At 38.1% G+C, this 25,499-nt stretch overlaps 1 protein-coding gene across 1 annotated transcript in view; it reads right to left on the bottom strand.

The window, feature by feature from the left end:
* Positions 1 to 4,276: 4,276 nt before the first annotated feature.
* DNASE2B (deoxyribonuclease 2 beta) overlaps positions 4,277 to 25,499 on the bottom strand; it is a 28,062-nt gene continuing 6,839 nt past the window's right edge. Inside the window, exons 4-8 of the mRNA XM_069480165.1 lie at positions 20,469 to 20,655; positions 11,147 to 11,228; positions 8,657 to 8,818; positions 6,754 to 6,951; positions 4,277 to 4,767 (exon numbers count right to left, since the gene is read on the bottom strand). Of these exons, the coding sequence (XP_069336266.1) occupies positions 4,427 to 4,767; positions 6,754 to 6,951; positions 8,657 to 8,818; positions 11,147 to 11,228; positions 20,469 to 20,655 (970 nt within the window). The 3' untranslated portion in view covers positions 4,277 to 4,426. The remainder of the gene's footprint in view (positions 4,768 to 6,753; positions 6,952 to 8,656; positions 8,819 to 11,146; positions 11,229 to 20,468; positions 20,656 to 25,499) is intronic.

Raw genomic sequence — 25,499 nt, 5'->3', positions numbered from 1 at the left:
GCTGAATTTCGTGAATTTGTGGAATAGGAAGAAGGACGGTGGGTGAAATGTGGGTGGGAGGGCGAGGGATGGAGGTGTAGCTGCAGAGGGGGCCCAGGGTAAGTCCTGTGGTGTTCATAGGTCATGGCAAGAGATTTTAACACAGTTTACACTTAGTTTGAGCTGAATCTGGCTCACTCGATTTTTCATTCCTTTATCCTAGCTCTATTTATAGGCCTCTTATAGAACTAGTGTAGACCCTCTTCCACAGAACCATGTTTTATGCATTTGCAGGCACCCATCCTGTCCCTAATGAGCCTGTTCAGGGATAAATATTTTCATTTCTTTCTACGATTCCTTCCACAGTAGAATGATGTCTCAGGAGCCATCCCCATTCTGGCTAATTCATTCTGTATACTTCCGTTCTTTCTATATTTCTCGTAAAAGTGGTGCCTTGATCACTAACACAGGATGGAATAGGCCTACTTCCTCACTCTTTCTAGTGTATTTTCTGTTTATAAAAGTCAAGATTGTATTAGCTTATTTTTTTCCAGCCAATCACACTGTTTAGTCATGTTGAGTTTTCTGCCAAAATCTCTGGATTATTTTCTATATCATCTGCTACTAAACCATATTTACCTTCAACTTATGTCTTCGTGATGACCATTGTGTTTTGTTTTGCTTTGATTCAAAGGAAGCATCAAGAATCTTATATTAATCTTTATTATATTTAGTATTATTTGATTTAACACATACACCAGCCTTTCAAGATCCCTTGGGATGCCAATTTCATTACCTGCTGGATCTGTTATTTCTCTTACCTGCTTGTCATATACAAATTTAATAAATGTATCTTCCAAATACTCACAAAAATCATCTAAAAATGTTTTTAGAAGAGGGCTAAGGAAAGAGCCAACTATAAGATAAGGACAGAGACCGTCTTGTTCCTTATTGTTCCTGGCTCATTGCAGTGCCTGCTGTGGAGTGTGTTTAATGCATTCAATTGGAAAAAGTGTTTGGGGTGTGCTATTGCTTAAATATCTTCTCCAAAATTCATGTTGAAATTTAACGCCATCGTGATGGTAATAAGAGGTGATTTGGTCATGAGGGCAATGTATTAATGCCATTATTGTGGGAGTGGGTTAGTTATCATGGGAATTTGGTCCCCTTTTTTTCTGTTCTACTCTTAACTTCTATGAGATCATTATTTTAGGTTCCACATATGAGTGGCATCATGTGGTATTTGTTAATATGCCTGGCTTATTTCACTTGGAAAACTGAGTATTCACATGAAAAGAATGAACCTTGACCCCTATCTCTTACCACATACAAAAATCAACTTGAAATGGATTAAACACTTAAAGGTAAGACCCAAAACTATGAAACTATTAGAAGAAAACACAGGAGAAACAGTACATGATGTTGGTCCAAGCAAGGATATTTTTACACAAACGTGAGCAACAAAAGCAAAAAGAAACAAATGAGACTACATCAAACTAAAAAGCTTCTGGACAGGAAAGGAAACAACAACAGAGTAAAGAGACAACGTACAGAGTGGTTGAAAATTGTACATCCGACAAGGGTATAATATGCAGAATTTATAAGGGACTCATTAGCAAAATAACCAAATAATTTAATTACAAAATGAGCAAAAATGCTCATATAGATACTTCTCCAAAGAAGACATACAAAGGGCCAACAGGTATATGAATAAATGCTCAGCATCACTAACCATTAGAAAAATGCCAATCAATACCACAAAGATGTATCACCTTATACTAGTTACAACAGCTATTACCAAAAAGACAAAAAATAGCAAATTCTGACAAGGATATGGAGAAATGGGAATTTCTTTACACTGTTGGTGGGAATGTAAATTAGTGCAGCCATTATGAAAAACAGTATGAGATTTCATCAAAAAATTAAAAATAGATCTGCCATATTATCCAGCAATCCCGCTGCTGTATATAGAGCCAAAGGAAATGAAATCAGTACACTGAAGAGACATCTACACTCCCATGTTTATTGAAGTACTATTCACAATAGTCAAGGTATGGAGTCAACATAAATGCACATCAGTGGATAAATGGGTAAAGAAAATGTGGTTTGTATACACACAATGGAATACCAGTCAGCCACAAAAAGGGATGAAATTCTGTCATTCACAACAATTTGGATGAGCTTGGAGGACATTATGTTAAGTGAAGCAAGTCATTCCAGTATTTTAAACCATGGTTTAAAACTTAGATCTCACTCATTAATATGTCCCATCTTCTTCTCTTTCTCCCAAAGGGAATCAATAAAAACATCCCCTATAGTTTCCTTCCAGTGGTATCATTCCCTAAAGATCCTTTCTCAGTCTCCATGTGGGTATCAGTATGACTGGGTAGCAGTCCTGGGCACATGCTTGAGAAAGATAGTACTACTACCCCTCTTCGGTTTATTGTGGCTGCCTTTAAGCTCCACCATAGGCAATTATCAACACCAAGATATATCCACTCCCCTCCCAGGATTTGGTATTCTTGAACTACTAGGGCTGTTCAGTTTCTTTTCAGCATGTTTCCTCAAGGGGGGGTCCTTGGCCCCCTGAAGACTCACTGAAAACTACTGACATGAGACAGATTGATTAATAAGAAAAACGGCACATAAATTTATTTAACATGTATACCTAGGAACTTTCAAATTATTGAAAGTCTGTAAGCCTCAGTTTTCTTGTCAGTAAAATGAGGATAACAGTTCCCAAGGCACAGATTTGTTATGAAGATTACATAAGAATTTCATTAATTTTGAATTAATTAATGTGGGTTGAATGTTTACTACATAGTAAATGCTCAGTAAATGCTAGCTCTATTTATTGCTGTGATTACTTTTGTTAGATTGTAAGCTTCTTGAAATTGCGAACCATACATGTCTCAAACTTTATTAAGCAATTACTATTTAACACAAGTTTATTGTTATTCATTGTAGGGAACAAGGCCCTTGGCCCCCTAAAGGTTCATTGAAAAATCACTGACATTGAGGCATATTGATTAATAGGAGAAAAGGCATATACAAATTTATTTAGTGTGTATACATGGGAGCCTTCAGAATAAAGACCCCATAAAGATACAGGAGAAATTGACCATTTTTATGCTTAGGTTCAACAGAGTGTGAACGCCATATAGAAATATGATTGGACAAAAAGGGTATGACCTAATGTTAATAGTCTGAGTGGGGAAACCAGCAAGGCCTGTATAGATTCCTCATGTCCTCTCTGAGCATGTATTCCTTCCTTCGGGATGTGGGGCTGGACCCTCACTGGAATGGGGGTCTTATGACCTAGAATCAAACAAAGGAGGTCAGATAATTCCTTTATGGCCAACTTTTATACAGAATAATTTAAGGTTTCATGGCTGACTTTCAGGAAAAGGGGGTTTGGCTTTTATGACCCACCTTGGGGAAAAGGGACGCTAGTTTCTATGGCTAGCCTCATGGAACAATGACACAGAGGCAGGAGGACAGGCAAAGGTCAGAGAAAACTTTTGTTTCTGAGGCCTTCATTTTGGGGTACTGTTTTCTGAGCCCCAACATCATTTATATAATAGTTATGTTTAATGATAAGAATGCCAGAAAAAGAAACATACTGAAATTAACATTATTAGATTTGATTCTAGTGTCATGTGACACTTTATTTCCTTCAAATTTATGAGTTGCGCTACATGCATTTTTTTCTCCTATTCTGACTTTAAAATTTTTCTTTAAAAACATTACTCATTTCTGAAACTTTCTTTTATCTTTTTTTTTTTTTGCTGGGTGGGTGGGATTTAAATTCAAATTCCACCGGTATTTTTAAGTGTCAACTATGTTTTAAGTGTCAAACTATGTGCCAGGCTTTGTGCTAGGTGCTTGAACATACCTAGCTATTATCTCTCTTTCATAGATTAAAAAAACCAACTCAGAGAATCCAAGTGAATGGCCCAAGATTATACAGTTAGTAAATAGCAGCTGCAAGAATGACAAATAAGCCTTAACTGTAAACCAGTGAGAAAGAACTTTAGGTGAAATACGACCAAACGGTATGGAAGTATAGAGAGAGCTGGATTTTTTCTTCAAAAAAGGGTGGGGAGGAAAGCCAGGGAAATACTGAGAAGATGAAATTTAATCTATGAGCAGGCCAATCTATAAACAATTAGAGTTGACTAATCTGGAAAAAATATTTTTTACTTCATTTCCTCTGTTCTCATGTTAGTTATATACAATAGTTTATGTTTATGGTATACAAATGCAAAATAGATAAATTACCACTAACTAGAAGATAAAATGGTAAACATGGGAGAAAAGTATTTTATTTTATAATATGCGGATTATGAGTATATTAACAGGCTTTTAATATATAAAGAATGACTCCCATGGAAGAAAACCAGTTATCAGCGTCTTCAGTGATAGTCCATGTGTCCTTTTACCAAAATTAGTTACACATTTCATAATATAAAACTAATCTTTGAAATGCTCGGTAAATATGCTGATTCTGGGTACAAATGAATCCTCCACTTCTGAAGGCTTGGGATGCGCTCCGATTTATGTCTCCAATGCACGTCCAGTGATTTTTGGTGCCCTTTTGGGAAATACACCACTTGGCATGATCCTGAGAAGAATTGAAATAAGATTGTTGAGACAACTTAATTGCTTTGATATTGTAGACATGGTAAGTAAGGGAGCAGTTTGAAGGAAGCTCTTGTCCTGTTCGTTGCCAGGTTTCTGTTAGCAAGTGTGTCTTCAGCTTTGGAGCCATCCAGGCTGCAAAGATGTCTAGGGTTTAGAAGGAGAAAGATAGGGAGGTTGGTGTTTACAGTTAGATAAGTCCCTGAAAATATCCTCAGGAGTGGAAATCATCATTCACCCCTGATATGTGAATGTCACTAGTACAATAATAACAACATAATTGAGATAGTAGATGAGAAAATTTTTTGTAAATGCTAAAGTGATATGCAAACAAAGTTATCATTACTATGATGATGTTGGTGTCTGCACACATCTTCTGTGCCACACAAATAAGGGAGCGATACATGTTTTTGTCCTGAAAAGACCTTTGGAAAGAATAAGGCTAGGGAAGTAATTAGGGGCCAGTGTCTAGAAATCTTTGTAAGCCATCCTAAAATGTTTGGATTTTCCTGAAATCATTAGGGAATTTGTAAAGGAATGTTAGTGCACGATTAATAGAAACTGATTTCTGATCATAAGTATCAGTTGAGAGGCAATGTGCAGAATGAATTGGGAAGCATGAGTTAGAAAGTAGATAGGAAAAACATAAGGTTGTCACAGTAACTGTGACAATAAGCAAAGGTGTGTGAAGTGGCAGAGAGTTGGGAGATGATAAGATAAATGTGAGTGTTATTAAGGATCTGGAACTGACTGAATTTGATGGGTTGACAGAGGAGTGAGAAAAAGAAGAGATCTAGAACACCTGGGTGACTGTGCAGAGTGTAAGAGAAAGAGTAGGTTTGTGGGGGATGATGACGAGTTGAGCTTGGTGTGTTGAATTTGGTGTGGCTGTACCACTTCCAAGCGGGAATGTCCCACGCACTGCTGAATACATCTGCCAGTGTCTGGGGTAGAGATCCAGACTTGGGGGTCACCCGAGGGCTGACTGCAATTGTCCAGCATGGGTAGGTAGACTGAGAGGAGGGAGGGCAGAGGACCACCTGGCAGCCCAGTCACCTAAGGAGTCGTCAGAGGAGGAGGACCTGGCAGAAGAGACTTAAAAGAAGTGGGAGGAAGACCAAGAGACTGTATACTCCCAAAAATCAGTGAAGGGGAGTGTTTCAGAAAGGAAAGGGTTTCAACAATGCCAAATTCCGCAGAGACTATTTCTATCCTGTTAAGTTTTGGATTTCTAGTGTCTAACACAGGGCTTGGCTAGTGGTAGCATTCAGTAAATTTTATTCAACGTGTAAGAAAGGAAGGAAGCAAATAAGCAAGGAAGACAGCGAGGTGATCTAAAACAGCCATTGGTGATTGGGGAGAGTTTAGAGTGTCTACAGACAGAAGGAAGCCTGCAGTGAAGAAGCACTGAGCAAGTGAGGTCCCTGAAGAGTTTTTGAAAAAGAAATCTGGAAGAAGGGGAACAAATGGAAACATCGAGGCTTTAGAATTGAGGGGGGCAGTGTTGAGGCATGTTTGTATGCTATGAGGAAGGAGTCTGGAGAGTGGGAGAGTTGAAACAGAAGAGGGAGAATAGATCAAATGGACACATCAAAGTATTCGGGGCTGGGATAGGTTCCAGAGCACAGGGGGTGCATCACTTCTTTCGGGATGGGAAGAAATTTGGTAAAAAGGAATGGAAACAGGTAAGATCGTTGGAGGGGTGGGGGTGTGATATCAAAGCAGTTTCTCCCTAGTGATCTTTGTTCTCTTTATGAAGGAGTAAGTGAAGCTATGAGTGAGGGGGTGTAAAGGACCTGAGAGCAAGGAAGGCTTAACGTAGCTGCTTAGGGAATGGGAGAAGAGGAAAGGGCTGTGGCCCCATGCCAAGCAGAGGCTGGGGACTGAGTTTTCACTGGCCCTGGCTGAACAGTTGTGAGAAACTTTCGTGGATGCATCAGTAACCATGCTATTCAAGAGGAGCAGGCAGATGTTTGAATTGGTCCTTGACTTCCTTTTTCTCTTTCCTTCCTCTTTTCTCTCTTCTTTTCTATTTCTCTTCCCCTGAATAATCAGACTATTTCCTCTAAGCAATCCACAGTGAATCCAACAGTGGAGTTATATAGCATATTGTTTGATAATGGGTTTTCATACCATCAAGAAAAGAATTAGACTTTGCAAAATGGAGGAAACTTTCTCCCTGGGCTGACTGAAGCCTGGTGAGGTGCCTGCCAGGGATCTTTGATGAGCTGGACCTGTTGCACAACTGCGACACATGAATGAGCTTCTGGTGAAAGGTGGCTGGGATGGAACAGCTATAGATGTTTGGGTTGCAGACCAAGAGCTGAGAATCTGAATCAAGAAACAATTAAAAAAAAAAAAAAAGAATTAAGACACAAATGGAAATGCCTTTTGACATTATAGATCTTGTTGTGGATTAAAAAACAAAATGAGGCAGGGTGCAGTGGCTCATGCCTATAATCCCAGCACTGTGAGAGGCCAAGGCAGGAGAATTGCTTGAGGCTGGGAGTTTGAGATCAACCTAGGCAACACAGAAAGACCCTGTTTCTACAAAAAATAAAAAATTAGCCGGGCACAGTGTATAGTCCCTGCTACTTGGGAGGCTGAGGCAGGAGGATTGCTTGAGCCCAGGAGTTTGAGGTTGCAGTGAGCTATGATGATACTACTGTACTTTTTAGCCTGAGAGACAGAGTGAGACCTTGTCTCAAAAAAAAAAAAAAAACAAAAAAAACAAAACAAAAAAAAAAACAAAGCAAACCAATAAAATGAAACAAGAACAAAAGCATTCCCTTCTTTAAACCAATGGCCTTCAAATGACTTAGGTTAAAATAACTGACATCTGTTGAGCACTTCCTACTTTCTAGATACTGTTCTATAAGTTTTATGTGGGTTTACTCTTTTAATCCTCATAACAACCTTATTATTAGGTAAGTTCTGTTGTTATCATTATTCTCATTTTATAGATGAATTAACTGAGAATTTATGTTATTACATGTCCAAGGTTATAAAGCTTGTAACTGAGGGAGCTGGCATTCAAACCCAGGCAATCTGGCCTTGGAGACTATATGTTTTTTTCTCCTAAATGTACACATACAAAAATGGAGAACTCCATGCATTGATCACCCAGCTTTGAGAATAATCAGCCCAATCTCTTTTATATTCAGCTCTCTGATCATTACGTGAACTCAGCTGGTAACTAGAGCTTGACTTGGGCAAGAAGCTCAGTGATCCTTGCCGTAAGATGGAAATTCCATGAAAAACATTTTCTAACCTCCTGTATCTAGAGACAAGTCACTCTTCACTGCTATTTAGCAACCAACTTTCTCAGTAAAAAGTGATTGGTAGAGCAGTGTTCCTACTTTTCCTCTCCCACCATGGTTTTCCAAATCTAAGTATTTTTGGCTATTTGAGCTTGAGATCTTAAAGAAAGATTATCTGGCTCAGAGGTGTCATGCTGGCAGCTTATAGGCAACATGTGGTCTGCAAATTAAAAAAAAAAAAAACTAAGATTGAGCCTATATTTAAAAATCAGGAGTTTCTCTCTCTCTCTCTCTCTCTCTCACACACACACACACACACACACACGCACACACACGACATACCCCCTAAGTTTCTGTTTCCTCATGAAAAATATGGAGATCTGTAATCATAAGGTCTATATTCCAATATAGCTGCAACACCACGGACTGAGGCCTTTGAGGGAAGCTAGGGGAGAGTCAACACCCCATTTTGTCACTATCCCCACTGCCCATGTAATATCTGTCTGTTTCACTCATTTTTGTTATCTACCTGGCCCCTGAATATGTTCAAAATTACTGCCCCAATCAAGTTTAACAACTTTATTGGTAGACTAAAAACCAAAGCCCAGTAAGTGAGCCTTACCCAAGGCCTTACCAGGCAAAGTTAGTATTAGAATCTAGCTATCAGTAGGTCTATGAATAGATTAAAAAATGGAATGATACATTCATTAATACATTTCCAAATCCCTTCTTCAACATTGCTATCTCTTTTTTTTTTTTACATACTCTAATTTTACCTATTGCTTCATACTGGTTGTACTTGAATGTTATGCAGATGCCACTTTGTCCATTTCGTCTCCCCGTGGGTGGATAATCATAGCCTTCTTCAGGAACTGGAGGAAACAGGGGAATAGAATGAATCAGCCAGAACCCCTGGACTCTGTTCCACAGCATTACACCTATCAAAGACACATTTAATAAAGACAAATCAGAAAAAAAAAGCGCCTTTTAAAACAGGGTTCAAAGTTGCAACATTTAAGCCCATTTATGCTTTAGGCTAGTGTTCTGTTAGGGCCAAGAATCACAAGGATCATGCTCATTTTTCAAAGATTGCAAAAACAATTCTGCACACATCACATTGCCCCAGAGCTGATAACAAGGCACCACACAAAGGGAGCCAAGGCAGCCATCCTGTGAAGAGTTAAGAGGAATCTCATATTGAAACCACAAGGAAAATTTGTTTGGGCAGAATGCAAATTTGCTAAATTGGAATTTGACCTTGTTAAATTGTACAGTCACCTGGGCAAGATTTAGATAGTATCTTCACCGCTGAGCAGCTAAGCTATTTTCAAAAGCTGGCTAAAAAACAGAGTTGAATGAGAAAATGTCAAATGAAGAAATATACTTGCAGTAATTTGTTGTAAAGAACTGATGGTCATTTATTGGTGGAAGAGTCACCTAATTATATAAGCCCAATAAAAGAGGCAAAGAAAAAAAAAGGATGCCTTGCTAAAGCATCTCAGTTAACTATGTTTAGTAAAAATCTCTAGAGCAAAATAACATGAAGGCCAGAAAGGAAGAAGATAGAAATATTTTATTATCTTGTTACATGCCAAAAAGAATCCTGTTAAACAGGTACCTATGACTATTTCTGTGTTTGTCAATATTAATATATCAGGTAGGTTTGGTATGGTAGCTAGACTTTCCAGTTTGCATTTGACCATGAAAGCATAACATTCATTTATGTTTGCCTTATTGTTAGAGTGGAAGCCAAATGCCTGCTACTTATTTCTTTTTCAAAGAGCACACCTTAAGAAAATGTTCTGTTGCTCTTCCGGTGGAAAAGTAATCAATACCTGTGTCATGCTGGAAAATATTGAAAGTTCTGTTGCCTCATAGAGCAGGATGACCTTCAAGATGAGTGTGCTGTTTTGCTGGAATCCTAACCTCCTAGCACAAATGCCATAGGATGCTAGGGCATCTGTTGGCAAAGGGAGCCCTCCCCACGACATTGGGCCCCACTCCTCTTATAGCCTTTTCTTTAAACCTCTGCAGCAACTAACAGAGTAGAGCAGGAGTAGTGGTGGGAGATTGTTGGAGGATGTGGCATGTTATAAAAACTGTTGGGTTCTCTGTAAATAGGGCCATCAGGAGAGCAACTTGGCTAAAATAAAAAGCTTTTAATGCTCATAACCTTTGACAGACATTACAAATTATATTCTTAATCACAGGCTGCAAAGGCAGCCCATGGGGCAAATCCAGCCTGTACATCCATTTTATTAGGCTTGCAGAATATTTTTGTAAAAAAACTTTGGACTAGTTGCCAACATTTAAAAACTGAGGAGATTTTCCACAAATACTAATTTTCAAATCTCTTGAAAAATTGCATCCCTGTCAGGCAAGCTGAATAGAAACTCTCTCTTATAAACCAAGTTCTAGTTCAGACCACTTGGCTTGCTGACATCACTTGCCTGCTCCCTGAAGCCATTTGCGTTTGGAATCTTTTGAAGAATATTTGTTGCCATGGAAAGTTATTCATAATATATTAAATTGAAAAAAGTTTGAAAAATAGTCATTACAATACTTTTATAAAGATGTTTTAAAATATATATTAATATTTTAGGAAAAATAAAAAAGATTAAATGTATTTATCTAATGGGCACTGGGATTACAGATTTTATGTTTACTTGCATTCTGAATTTTTCTATAATGCATAAACATATATGCATAGTTTACAAATAGAAAAATTATAAAAGTTAGCACAATAAAAATTACTACATATGATAACAATGTATAATAGCAATGTATAACAAAATGTATAATAATAAAATTACTACAATATAAAAAATGATTTAAAAATGCTTTTTCATTGCAAAGGGAAGTCTACATTAAGGAGAGTTAATTTTACTGTATGTAAATTATACCTCAGTAAATTTGACTAAAATGTGTGTGCATATATCCACATATATACATATACATGTACATATATATAGACTCATTGGTGTATATATATACTGTCTGATATTCCCAGTAGTCAGTACTTGCTGTAAAGTGTATATTTAGAAATATATTAGAAATAAAATAGGATTTCTAAAAGTGGAATTGTCAAGTCAAATTATATAATCAATTATAATTTGTTATATTGAAATACACTTAAACAACTCAAAATAAGCAGTTAAGAAGGAAAGCTATTTTTTTTAACATGGAATGTGAGAATGTTCAAGATGAAATGTTTAACAAAATGTTGATTTCCAATAGGAAAGAGAAACAAAGAGCCTTTGTCATACCTTTGGTGTGTCCATACTTTGTGCTATAAGTCACAGATTTAGGGACTCCATCATTGTATATTAGGTAGGCTGTGTTGTTACTCTGCAGGAATATATTAAGGTTACAATGGTGTAAATCTTCCACTCACAAATGCTCACAACATTTCTACCAGCTACCCAGCCTGCAATACAGAGCTTTCATTAATACACATGAGAAGTCATCCGTTCCCCTAATAGGCATCTTCCCCATCAGTATGAATTCTGTGACATGCAAGACAGGGGAAAAGAAGTCCATTCTCAACCACGCACGATTTCGACTCATGTAAAAGGAGCCCTACGCATTGTGATGTGTGTGTGTGAGGGCAATATTCCTATTTCTGTTGGTTATTTTGGAACCAGGTTTCTGATTAAGCAACCGGTGTACGATAAAGAAGTACTGAATTATTTGTTCAGGAAATGAAGTAGGAACAACCAGCCAAGGATTACACCTGGGTTTTTTTCCACTGATATTATAGGCACAGTGGTGCAGAACTGGCTGTCAGGATCTGATTTCCTCTGCCTACTTTGGGTTCACTTCACTTGGTCATAGCTTCGTACTTAATCAGGAGTCCTCATTATCTGCTCTCCTTTCCTCCTCAATATGGGAGCATTTTTCTGCAATCTATTTCTCGCCATCACTTCACCTTTCTAACTTGGTATTTCCCTGCTTAGAAAAAGTGTTGAAATTTCATGTGTGATATTGGATTTCCTCTGGTAAGGCAGAATGTGAGTCAATTGTCTAAACAGCCAAATCTCTGAATCAAAGCTATTATTTTGATAGTGTTTGTTTGTCATGTTTTGGAAACTTGCTAATATTTGTGCTGGGTAGTTCCATTTCATTTGTGTCATAATGCAATGGCTTTTATTGGAGCCAATAATAAGGTTCATATTAAAAAAAAAAAAAAAAAAACCTCAGTGACATAATTAAAAGCAGGGAAGGACAACCAATCTCCTTTTAAAAGACCCTTGCAGGCGCCCAGCTAGCTCAGTTGGTAGACCATGAGACTCTTAAAAGACCCTTGCTTTTCTCTCAGGGAAAAAAGTTGATAATGGAGTCTCTCACAGTTGCTTAATTATTTGATGTAATCAAAAACATTTGAAAAATGCACAACGTATTCTGTGTAGCATTCTTGGCTGCTGTGTTTAGGAATATCCAGGAAAGTAAGCTTTTTCTTACCCTCATTTTCCATAATTGACCATAGCTGCAGAATGGCATTCACATTGTCCTTGTCTGGAGAACTCTAACAGTTAGTTACTCTATGAGCCAACGTTGAATTTGGAAATGAGGCCATTTGTGTGCCTTCGGGCTACAACATGGAGGGACTCTGAGAAGACCCAGCAAGGAACTTCATAATAGATAAAATTTATTATTCTAATCAGGAGTGTAACAGCCAACTAAGGTTAAACGGGTTGTAGACTTAGTGGGAAGAGAGGCTATTGATAAAGGGAAAAGATCATGGGATTTGAGAATGGGTAGATATAGGAGTGTGACTTTGGACAATTTTATTCCTTTAACACATTCTTTGGGTATTGTTTTGACCATTGGATATTAAAAAGTCAGGTACAGTCTCTGCCTTCAGTCTAGCAGGAAATACAGACAGGCAAGTACAGGCCACTGCAATATAGTCTGGTGAGTGCTTATGAAGGTTCTTATTTGCAGAGGCAAAAGAAGGGAAACAATTCCAAATGTACCCAGCTATTGTCCTTGGTCATCTTGACATTTGAGATTTAAAACCAGTTGGTCTGATCTTCATTGCACTCTCTGTCCGAAGTTCAATTCCAGGTCAGGGGGTGGGGAAGTTATGCTCTCACAGTCACTTCTGGCACATAATTCCAGCTTCTAAAGAACACTCAGTCTCACCTGGATATGACCCACTGCTGTTGTTCTCTTCTTTTGGCTCCATGGCAATCAGACAGGGAAATCAGTACCCTCCCCCCTTTTTGGTCATTTTTTCCCCCAGAACCAATCACTCAAGACCATGTGTATGAGCAGATTTTACTGAAGGTAAGAAATTTTGAATGGTTTCACATCACCATTAGGCCATACCCCAGCCTCCGTCGATATTTATTACACTTTTTAATTCCTGGCTCCCTTCCGCCCCTTTTTTTGTTTTGCAGAGCAGTTTAGCTCCTTCTCCTTCCTAGAGTCTGGGGCTACCTTTGAACCTCCACTGATTATTATTGTACTCTGCCAAACTAAGAGCCATCTACTCCAACTAAGGTAAATGACAGAGAATGGTGTTACTCTTTCCTTTTTCCTCTTTCAGCAATCTCTGTGATGGAGATGGGAACAATGTAGGCATTTATTTTCTCACTAATAGGTTATACTCCTGGTCCCCACCCTCAGTCTTGGAAAGCAGAAGCAGCTGCAGGCAGTTTTCATTTTACATAATACAGTTGGCTTTTGAACAACACAGGTTTGAACTGCTTGGGTCCACTCATATGCAATTTTTTTCCAACAAATATATTGGGAAATTTAGGAGGGGAGATTTCCAACAATTTGAAAACACTTGCAGATCAACTCCATATCCTAGAAATATTGAAAAAATTAAGAAAAAGTTAGGTATGTCATGAATGCATAAAATATATGTAGATATTAGTCTTTTTTATAATTTACTACCATAAAATAGATACAAATCAATTATAAAACGTTAAAATTTATCAAAACATATGCACACATTTATAGACTGCACATGGTACTGTTTGCCATAGGCAGTGGAGGGTAATGTAAACAAATGTAAAGATGCAATATTAAATCATAACTGCATAAAATTAATTGTAGTACATTCTATACAACTGTAATAATTTTGTAGCTACTTTCTGTTGCTACTGAAGTGAGCTCAAGTGTTGCAAATATCCCTTTAAAATGCCATGTGACACTAATCATCTTCACATGAGCAGTTCATCTCTCCAGTAAATTGCACATTATAGCAAAAAGTGATCTCTCACGGTTCTTGAGTATTTTTCATCATGTTTAGTGTGATACCATAAACCTTGAATAACAAAGAAGAAGTACCACTAGTGATGCTGGAAATGCTCCCAATAACCAGAGAAAAGTAATGACTTTACAATAAAAGCTGAATTGCTTGATATGTACCATAGGTTGAGGTCTACAGCTGCAGTTGCCCACCGTTTCTAGATAAATGAATCAGTGTAAGGACCATTGTAAAAAAATAAAAGGAAATTTGTAGAGCTGTTGTTGCAGCTATGCCAGCAAGACACGAAAACCTTGTACTTCTTGTGAAATACCTTTTTATCTCATATTGAAAATGCAACCTTTATGTGGGTACAGGATTGTTATAAGAAAGGCTTACTTACAGACTCTAATAGGATTTGAGAAAAAGTGAAATCATGATATGACCACTTAAAGCAAAAGGAATGTGAAGAATCTAAAGCTGGGGAATTTAATGCCAGCAAAGGATGGTTTAATAATTTTAAAAAGTGGTTTGCTTAAAAAAAAGTCAAGATAACAGGAGAAGCACTTTTGCCAACACAGAGGCAGCAGATGAATTCTCAGACACCATTAAGAAAATCACCGAGAATATCTGCCTGAACAGGTTTTTAATGTAGATGAGAGTGCCTTATTCTGGAAAAAAAAGTGCCACAAAGTAAGGAAGAGACATGAACGTCAGGATTTAAAGCAGTGAGGGATAGACTAACTGTACTGTTTTGTGCAAATGCAGTTGGTCTGTGATCAGGACTACCCTTATCTATAAAGCTGCTAACCGTCCAGACTGGAAGGGAAAAGATAAATACCAGCTGCCAGTCTTTTGAGTGTACAAAAAGAAGGCTTGGACAACAAGGACCCTTGTTCTGGATTGCTTCCATTAGTGTTTTGTCCTTGAAGCCAGGAGGTACCTTGCCAGTAAGGAACTGCCTTTTAAAGTTCCTTTGATATTGGATAATGCCCCTGGCCACCCAGCACCCCATTTCAACTCCAGAGACATTGAAGTTATCTACTTGCCCCCAAACACAATGTCTCTAATTCAGCCTCTAGATCAGGAGGTCATAAGGACCTTTAAGGCTCATGTTACACATGATACTCTAGGGAAAGGATTGTCAACACTATGGAAGAAAATCCCGATAGAACATCATGAAAATCAGTAAGGATTATACCATTGAAGATGCCATCATTGTTACAGGAAAAGCCATGAAAGCTCTCAAGCCTGAAACAATACATTCCTACTGAAGAAAACTGTGTCCAGATGTTGTGCATGATTTCACAGGATTTAGAATGGAGCCAAGCAATGAAATCATGAAAGAGATTGTGGATATGGCCAAAAAAGGTGGGAGGTGGTGAAAGGTTTCAAGGTATGGATCTTGGAGAAATTCAAGAGCTAACAGACACCACACCACAGGAATTAACAAAAGATGACTTAATGGAGACAAGTGCTTCTGAACCAATGAGGAAGAAGTTGTAGAAGAAACAATGTCAGAAAACAAACTGACATTAGACAATCTACCAGAAGGGTTCTGATTATTCAAGACTGCTTTTAACTTGTTTTATGACATGGACCCTTATATGAAATGGGCACTGAAACTAAAGCAAATGGTGGAAGAAAGATTGATACTACATAGAAACATTTTTAGAAAAATGGAAAAGCAAAAAGTCAGCTGACAATATGATCTTATATCTAGAAAACCCCAAAGACTCCACCAAGAGTCTCCTGGAATTGATAATTAAATTCAGCAAAGTCTCAGGTTATAAAATCAATGCACACAAATCAGTAACATTCCTATACACCAATAACAGTCAAGCTGAGAGTCACATCAAAGACTCGATACCATTCACAATAGCTACCAAGCAAATAAAATACCTAGGAATATATTTAACCAAGGAGGTGAAAGATCTCTACAAAGAGTACTATGAAATATTGAGGAAAGAAATCACAGACAACACAAACAAATGGAAAAACATATCATGCTCATGGATAGGTAGAATCAACAGTGTTCAAATGTCCATACTACCCAAAGTGATTTACAGATTCAATGCAATGCCTACAAAATGCTAATGTCCTATTTTACAGATCTAGAAAAAAATAATTCTATGCTTCATTTGGAACCAGGAAAGAACCCAAATATCCAAAACAATATTAAGCAAAAAGAACAAATCTGGAGGCATCACATTACCAGACTTCAAACCATACTACAAGGCTATAGTAACTAAAACAGCATGGTATTGGTGCAAAAATAAAGACACAGACCAGTGGAACAGAACAGAGAACCCAGATATAAAAACACCCACATACAACCAACTGATCTTTTACAAAGCAGACACTGGGGAAAAGAAACCCTATTCAATAAGGAAAATTGGATAGCCACATGCAGAAGATCAAAACCAGATCCATATATTTCACCACTCATAAAAATTAATTCAAGATGGATAAAATCCTTAAATGTAAGGCATAAAACCATAAGAATTCTAAACGAAAATATTGGAAAACCTCTTCTAGATATTGGCCTATGCCAAGAATTTATCTAGAAGATCCCAATGGCAATCACATCAAGAATAAAAATAAATAAATGGGACCTGATTAAATTAAAAAGTTTCTGCACAGCAAAGGAAATAATAAACAGAGCAAATAGACAACTTACAGAATGGGAGAAAATATTCGCAAGCTGTACATCCAATAAGGGGCTAATTGCTCGAATCTACAAAGAACTCAAGCAAATAAGCAAGGAAAAAACAACCCCACTAAAAGTGGGCAAAAGACATGAACAGAAGCTTTTCAAAAGAAGATAGACTAACGGCTAACAAACATATGAAAAAAATGCTCAACGGTCACTAATTAGCATAGAAATGCAAATTAAACCCACAATGAGATATCACCTTACCCAAGTTAGAATGGCTTTTATTAAAGAGTCCAAACAATAGATGCTAGCATGGATGCAGAGAGAAAAGAATGCTTATACACTGTTGGTGGGACTGCAAGTTAGTACAACCTCTATGGAAAACAATATGGAGATTCCTCAAAGAACTAAAAGTAGGCCTACCATTTGATCCAGCAATCCCACTCCTGGGTAATCACCCAAAGGAAAATAAGTCATTTTACCAAAAAGATACCTGCACTTGAATGTTTATTGCAGCACAATTCACAATTGCAAAGATGTGGAATCAACCCAAGTGCCTATCAATTCATGAGTGGGTTAACAAAGTGTGGTATATATATGCTATGGAATACTACTCAGCCATGAAGAAAGATGAATTAAGGCCTTTTGCAACAATTTGGATGAACTAGAAACCATATCCTAAGTGAAGTATCTAAAGAATGGAAAAACAAACACCACATGTACTTGCTATTAAACTGGAACTAACCGATGAGCACACATGTGCACAGAGGGAAGTAAAACTTAGTGGAAATCAAGCAGGGGCGAGGGGGAAGGAGGAGATGGGCGAAAACTTATCTAATGAGTACAATGAACATTGCCTTGGTGATGGGCACACTTATAACCCTGATTCAAGCATAACTAAATTGATACATGTAACCAAAAACATTTATACCCTCATAATATTTTAAAATAAAAAAAATTAGGAAACATGTGGTGGTCAGGGTATAAAATGCTAATATGGATTATTGAGTAAAGCTGGGGATATGTAGGACTCTACCAAATTTCATAAAAACATGAAAATCTAAAACAGCATAAATTTCCAAAGTAGAATATGTATTTGTAACCCACTTTTAATAATTATAATTAAAGAATATCATTCTTTAAAAAAAAAAGCAAAAAGTCAGACAGAAATCACAAAGCATTTCCATAAAGTCACACCGATTGTGCCTGCCTCTCCTGCCTCCCCTTCCACCTTCTCCACCTCTTCTGTCTCTGCTACCCCTGAGACAGCAAGAACAACCTCCCCTCTTCCTCCTCCTCCTCAGCCTACTTAACATGAAGATGACAAAGATGAAAACTTTATGATGTTCCATTTCCACTCCATGAATAATAAATATATTTTCTCTTCCCTATGATTTTCTTTTTTTTTTTTTATTTCATCTTATTGTTATGGGGGATACAGAATTGCAGGTTACATACGTTGCCCATGTACCGCCTTTCCCCCCAAGTCAGAGCTCCAGGTGTGTCTGATCCCCAGATAGTGCGCGTTGCACCCATCATGTAGGTATATATCCCTCCCTTCCCCACCCCCCCTTCCCGAGTCAGCACCTTCAAGTGTTACTATTCCCCAAACGGTGCGCAATGCACTCATTGTGTAGGCATACACCCCATCCCCTCCCCCATCCCCCACCTCAGTCTGATATCCGATTGGTGTCGTTCCCAGATGTGTATTTAGGTGATGTTCAGGGAAACCAATTTTCTGGTGAGTACCTGTGATGCTTGTTTTTCCATTCTTGGGATACTTCACTTAATATAATGGGTTCCAACTCTCTCCAGGAGAACCATAGAGATGTCGTATCTTCATTATTTCTTAAAGCTGAGTAATATTCCATGGTATACATATACCACAGCTTACTAATCCAATCATGTATTGATGGGCATTTGGGTTGTTTCCACATCTTTGCTATTGTGAATTGTGCTGCTATAAACATTTGGGCACATGTGTCTTTGTTACAGAATGACCTTTTTTCCTTTGGGTATATGCCCAATAATGGGATTGCTGGATCAAATGGCAGGTCTACTTGAATCTGTTTAAGATACCTCCATAATGCTTTCCACAGGGGTTGCACTAGTTTGCAGTCCCACCAGCAGTGTATGAGTGTTCCTGTCTCTCCACATCCACACCAACATGTGTTGTTTTGGGTTTTTTTGATAAAGGCCATTCTCATTGGAGTTAAGTGATATCTCATTGTGGTTTTGATTTGCATTTCTCTGATGATTAGGGATGTTGAGCATTTTTTCATATGTTTGTTAGCCATTTTTATATCTTCTTTTGAGAAGTTTCTATTCATGTCATTTGCCCACTTTTTGATAGGGTTGTTTGATTTTTTCTTGCTGATTTTCCTGAGTATTTTATTTTCTCTAGATTACTTTATTATAAGAATACAGTATACAATACATATAATGTACAAAATATATGTTCATCAACTGTTTATGTTATCAGTAAGGCTTCCTGTCAATAGTAGGCTATTAGTAGTTAAGTTTTTTGGGGAATCAGAAGTTACATGTGAATTTTCAGCTGCATGGGGCAAGGGGTCATCTCCCCTAACCCCTACATTGTTCATGGGTCAACTGTAGTCTGTTTATTCAAAGTAGGGTTGTTCTTGAGATTAAATAATTTTTAAAAAGCACCTAGAACAGTGCTTCGCACATCACATGTACTCAAACAGCCTACAAATAAGTTTTAACATTGTAATGCGGCTCTGAAGGCTGATCTTAATGTCAGGTGACTAAAGTGAATATTACCACACACAGTGACAGCTCTCTGTACATTTTGAGTAAATACTCAGATACACCTGTGCTGTAGGGCTAGAGGCTAAAACAGTATCGTTGTAGGCATTACATTACTTGACATAGGTAAAGGCCCAGCACAGAGCCCAGCATATTATAGAAACTGAGTCATTTTATATATTTACTTTTCTATAAGTTATTGTTAGGAAATATATACATGAGTGTAATTGGATGTTAATTATTGCTCGATTTTACTTGTGATCCCTGGTTGGAAAGCAGTATCTTGCCACTGAACAACAGATGGTGCCTGGTACATTGGGAGGCTGCCCACATTAAGCCAGCAGGCCTATTTACCTATGTCTTTTTGGCTGGTTAGCTCATTCATTGCCTGATGAAGTCCAGATAGAGGTTTAATCTCCATTCAGGCAAGTTACTTCTAAGGCCTTGAACTACAGACCTACTTCTCAACCTACCATTTTGAAAATAATTAAGTCAAAGGAAGAAGATCTTTACTTAGATCACTACCACTCATTAACACCATGACATAAACAAATCCATAACTCCTAGCATATTGACCATGGATTTCTGTTGCCTTGCAGCAGCAGAGAAGACTCTTCTTCCTACTTCTACCAGATGAATAAAATAACAAGTACTGAGTGAGCTGGCAGAGCTTTTGGCAGCCAGAAGATTTCAATATACAATTAGTTCACACTTTGCCCAGTGATACCATTGGACATGGTGCCAAGTGAACCAACAATATGCCATTGCTGTAGAGTATGATGATATATTTCCCAAAGTTGTGGTCATATTTATTCTGATAGTCGTTTTGGGCTACTTCTGAGCTAGCTTACTTCAATATGCTAGGATTGGGGGTTGGGTGGGTGAGTAGGAAAAATCTTTTGAAAGCTTTGGATTCTGTTCATGAATTTTCTATTATTTAAATGAGTTATTAACCTTAACATACCTTAGAGGCATATGCTTCATATAGCTGGTGTAATGTCCTTCCCAAAACACTCTTTGTGGTATTCATTGGCTGCTTACTCCTCCTCCAGCTTCTAGTTGTAGAGTCTAGGTACAGGTACTCCAACCCACTCCCTTTACTTTCCTTGTCTTGTCTTTTAACTTGTATAGGTAATTTATAAAAGGTAAACCTAACAAAGGAAATAATTATGAATTATTAACATTTGTTGACTGCTTTCCTAGTGGCAGTAACCATTACATACTTTAATATACCTCTCACTTATATGTCACAGAGGGCCTCTAAGGAAAGGGATTGGCTCAAGCCTCTGTCTCTTTCTCTATCTTTCTTTTTGATTCTTTCCAGAGAAGGAAATATAAATCTGACTGGATATCTATGTTCTAAGACATTTATTGGCCTGGTGGGTGGGGTCCCTGAAATGGATGTCCATGGACTTTGAGAGTGGCTCTCTCTGTTGTTGCCTCCACAGTCCATATGGTTGCAGTGGGGAGAAGGCCCAGGCCCAGACCTGGAATGAAGAAGTCTGGGGTTCTCTTGTAAGTGCTTGGCATGATCATCTCTTTGCAGCTGGTTGGCTGGGTATGAGATTTGGGTTTGGGCTTTAGGGTAGGTGGAGGCCTCCTTGATCCTCTGGCCTAAGCTCAACTAAGTAAGTAGGCTCTTTCTTTCCTTTACTATTTTTTTCTATTTATATGTCTCTTTTGGGTATCTCACAGGGAGGAGAGATGCTTGGGCCCATCTAGCATTCAGGCATTCTTGGATTACCCAGCACAAGGTCTCCCAATGTGCTCTATTCACATTGTAAGCCGGATCACTCTTGGGTTGTGGGAGCTGTTCTATGCATTGTAGGATCTCTGGCCTCTACCTATTAGATGCCAGTAGTACTCACAAGTTGTGACAATCAAAATTGTCTCCAGATATTGCACAATTACCCTCAATTGTGAACCACTGCTTTAGCTGAAAGCTTTCTGATAGCACAAGAGCCACAATTAACCCTTAAACATAGTGCTCCAAACTTTATAATATACACACTATTACCATACAACAGTGTCTCACACTGCCTATAAAAGCTTCCCACTCTTCACTTGGTTCTCTTCAGTCTTATACTTTCATTTAAGTGAACTTTTTCCTGGCCCGCCTTATGCTTTCTTATGCACAGGGCCAGATCCTCATGTGTTTGCTCCAAACTTTATAATATACACACTATTACCATACAACAGTGTCTCACACTGCCTATAAAAGCTTCCCACTCTTCACTTGGTTCTCTTCAGTCTTATACTTTCATCTAAGTGAACTTTTTCCTGGCCCGGTTTATGCTTTCTTATGCACAGGGCCAGATCCTCATGTGTGGCAGGAAACGTGAAATTATTCTTCGGTGTTGATTTGATGGCCTCTGCCCTTTAACTCTCTCAGTAAATTGTAGCATCTTGGCAACAAGTTGCTTATATTCTCTCTGACAGATATTGTTAAGTAATATATCATTCATTTGTGCCAAAAATAAATTTTATATATCCATCACAATTTAGTGGTCCACCAGCGAAGAGTTTGTGAACTACCAGTGTGCCATGGCATACCAGTTGACAGCTTTTAAACATTTTTCCTGGATGACCATCTTTAATTATATTCTGAAGATTCCTGAATCTATTTCTAGCCCAGACCTCTATGCTGAGGTCCAGATAAACCTAAACACAAAGATATCCCAGAAACCTCTCACTCTATGTTTTTGAAACAAAGTTTATAATATTTTGCTCCAAGTCTACTCAACCCATATTATTAGGGAACATATCCATGCCATCATAGAAGCCAGAAACCTCAAAGTCATTCCTAACTTCTCCCATTCTCCTGCCCCCTGCAGACCGTCCATTACCAAGTCTTCTCAGAGTGTTCCTCTCTGTTTCACCACAACTTCTTTAACCCAGGTCTACACGTCTTCTCACCTGTAATACTGCAAAAGTCCTAGTCTCTGAGACTCCAGGCTCGTCCTCATCCATCCAGCCTTCACAGTACTGCCAGTGGGCTTCCTAAAATGCAAATCTGACCATATCACGCCCCTGCTTGAAGTCCTTCATTAGCTCCCTTTCTGTGTCAAGTTCAAATCCTGCGGCTCAGCACACAAGCCCTTTGTGACCTGGCCCTCACCTACCTCACTACCCTTGCCTCCCGCCATTTTCCAACATTCTCCTGAAGGTCCAGCAATACCAAACTACTTGCAACTCCAAACTTTCTATGTTGCTTCTTGCCTCTGTATGCTCTCATTGCTCCTTCATTGGCTTGAGATGCCCTTGCATCTCTCTTCTTTTTCTAGCTACTACATAATTGTCCTTTTAAAAAAAAATTTCAGAATATTAAGGGGGTACAAACATTTTGGTTACATGAATTGCTTTTGTATAGTTTGAGTCAAAGTTATAAGTGTGTCCATCACCCATATAGTGTGCATTGTACCTGTTATGTGTGAATTTACCCATTGTCTCCTCCCCCTGCCACCTACTTGATTTCTGTTGAATTTTACTACCATATGTGCACATGAATGTTGATCTATAAGTTTCAATTTAGTAGTGAGTACATGTGGTTTTTGTTCTTCCATTCTTGTGATACTTCACTTAAAAGGATGGTCTCCATTTCCATGCAGGTTTTTAGAAAAGGTATTAATTAGTTCACCATTTTTTATGGCTGAGTAGAACTCCATGGTATACGTATACCACATTTGATTGATCCACTCATGTATTGATGGTCACTTGGGTTGTTTCCACATCTTTGTAATTGTGAATTGTGCTGCTATAAACATTTGAGTGCAAGTGTCTTTTTTTATAAAATGTCTTTTTTTCCTTTGGGTAAATACCCAGTAGTGGGCTTGCTGGGTCAAATAGTACATCTACTTTTAGTTCTCTGTGGTATCTCCATACTACTTTCCATAGAAGTTGTACTAGTTTGGAGTCCCACCAATGGTGTATAATAAGTGTTCCTTCCTCTCTGCATCCACACCAACATCTTTTGTTTTGGGACTGTTTGCTAAAGGCCATTCTCACTGAAGTTAGGTGATATCTCATTGTGGTTTTGATTTGCATTTCCCTGATGATTAGAGACATGGAGCATTTTTCAAATGCTTATTGGCCATTAGTCTATCTTCTTTTGAAAAGCTTCTGTTCATGTCTTTTGCCCACTTTTTAATGGGGTTGTTTGATGTTTTCTTGCCGATTCACTTGAGTTCTTTGTAGTTTCCAGTGATTAGCCCTTTATCAGATATATAGCTGGCATATATTTTCTCCCATTTTGTAGGCTGTCTATTCGCTCTAATGGTAGTTTCCTTGGCTGTGCAGAAGCTTTTTAATTTAACCAGGTCCCATTTATTTGTTTTTGTTGTTGCTGTGATTGCCTTTGGGGTCTTCTGCATAAATTCTTTGCCTAGGTCATTAGCTATAAGAGTTTTTCTGACCTCTTCTTCTAGAATTCTTATAATTTTATGCTTTAGGTTTAAGTCTGTTATCCATAATGGATTAATTTTTTTGAGTGGTGAGAGGTGTGGATCCTGTTTCAGTCTTCTACATGTGGCTATCCAATTGTCCCAGCACCATTTATTGAATAGGAATTCTTTTCCTCAGTGTATGTTTTTGTCTGCTTTGTCAAAGATCAGATGGCAATATGATTATGGTTTTATATCTGGGTTCAGTGTTCTGATCCATTGGTCTAGTTCTCTGTTCTCATGCTAGTAACATGCTGTTTTGGTTACTATAGCCTTGTAGTATAGCTTGAAGTCTGGTAAAGTGATGCCTCTCAATTTGTTCTTTTTGCTTAAGGTTCTTTTGGCTATTCGGGGTCTTTTCTGGTTCCATACAAAGTATAGAATTATTTTTTCTAGACCTTCAAAAAATGACATTGGTACTTTAAAGGGATTGCATTGAATTTGTAAATCACTTTGGGTAGTATAAATATTTTAACAATGTTGATTCTGCTAATCCATAAGCATTATGTGTTTTTCCACCTGTTTACATCCTCTGCAATTTCCTTCCTCAGTGTTTTGTAGTTCTCCCTGTAGAAGTCTTTCACCTCCTTGGTTAGATATATTCCTAGGTATTTTATTTTCTTTGTTGCTATTGTGAAAGGTATTGCATCTTTGATTTGATTCTCAGCTTGACTGTTGTTGGTGTATAGGAATGCTTCTGATTTGTGTACGTTGATTTTGCCAGACTAATATCCCTTACGAATATAGAGTTCAATAAAATCAGCAAACCAAATTCAGCTGCATATCAAAAAAATAATCCAGCATGATCAAGTGGGCTTCATCCCAGAGATGCAAGAATGGTTCAACATATGCAAATCTATTAATGTGATTCACCACATAAATAGAAGCAAAAACAAAGACGAAAGGATCCTCTCAATAGACGCAGAAAACGCATTTGACAAAATTCAGCAAGCTTTTATGATAAGAATTCTTAAGAAAATAGGCATAAAGGGGACATACATCAATATTATAAAAGCTGTATAAGACAAACCCACAGACGATGTCATACTGAATGGGGAAAAACTGAAAGCACTCCTGCTTAGAACTAGAACCAGACAAGGCTGCCCACTGTCACCACTTGAGTTCAACACAGTGCTGGAAGTCCTAGCCAGAGCAATCAGGCAAGAGAAGGAAATCCAGGGTATCCGAATGGGGAAAGAAGAGGTCAAACCATTGCTCTTTGCTGATGGTATGATCTTATATCTAGAAAACCCCAAAGATTCTGCCAAGCGACTCCTGGAATTGATGAATAAATTCAGCAAAGTGTCAGGCTACAAAATCAACGTATACATAATTGTTCTTAAAACTTAGCTCAAAAACTGCTTCCTCAAAGAAGGCTTCTGAGCTCTATGCTCCTCAATGTTCCACCTATGCCCTTAATACATAATTGTGAGCTCCCTGAGGGTAGAAACTATGTTTTGTTCATATTTGTATTTTCACAACTCAGCACAGAGACTGGTATGAGCTCAGCAACTGCTGAAAGACTGGCTGAGTGAGAATATGTATTCTCTAGCCTG

This window comes from Eulemur rufifrons, chromosome 8, assembly GCF_041146395.1.
Source record: "Eulemur rufifrons isolate Redbay chromosome 8, OSU_ERuf_1, whole genome shotgun sequence".
NCBI lineage: Eukaryota > Metazoa > Chordata > Mammalia > Primates > Lemuridae > Eulemur > Eulemur rufifrons.
The sequence above is the reverse complement of the archived record's forward strand: the minus strand, read 5'-3'. Positions and strand labels throughout refer to the sequence as shown.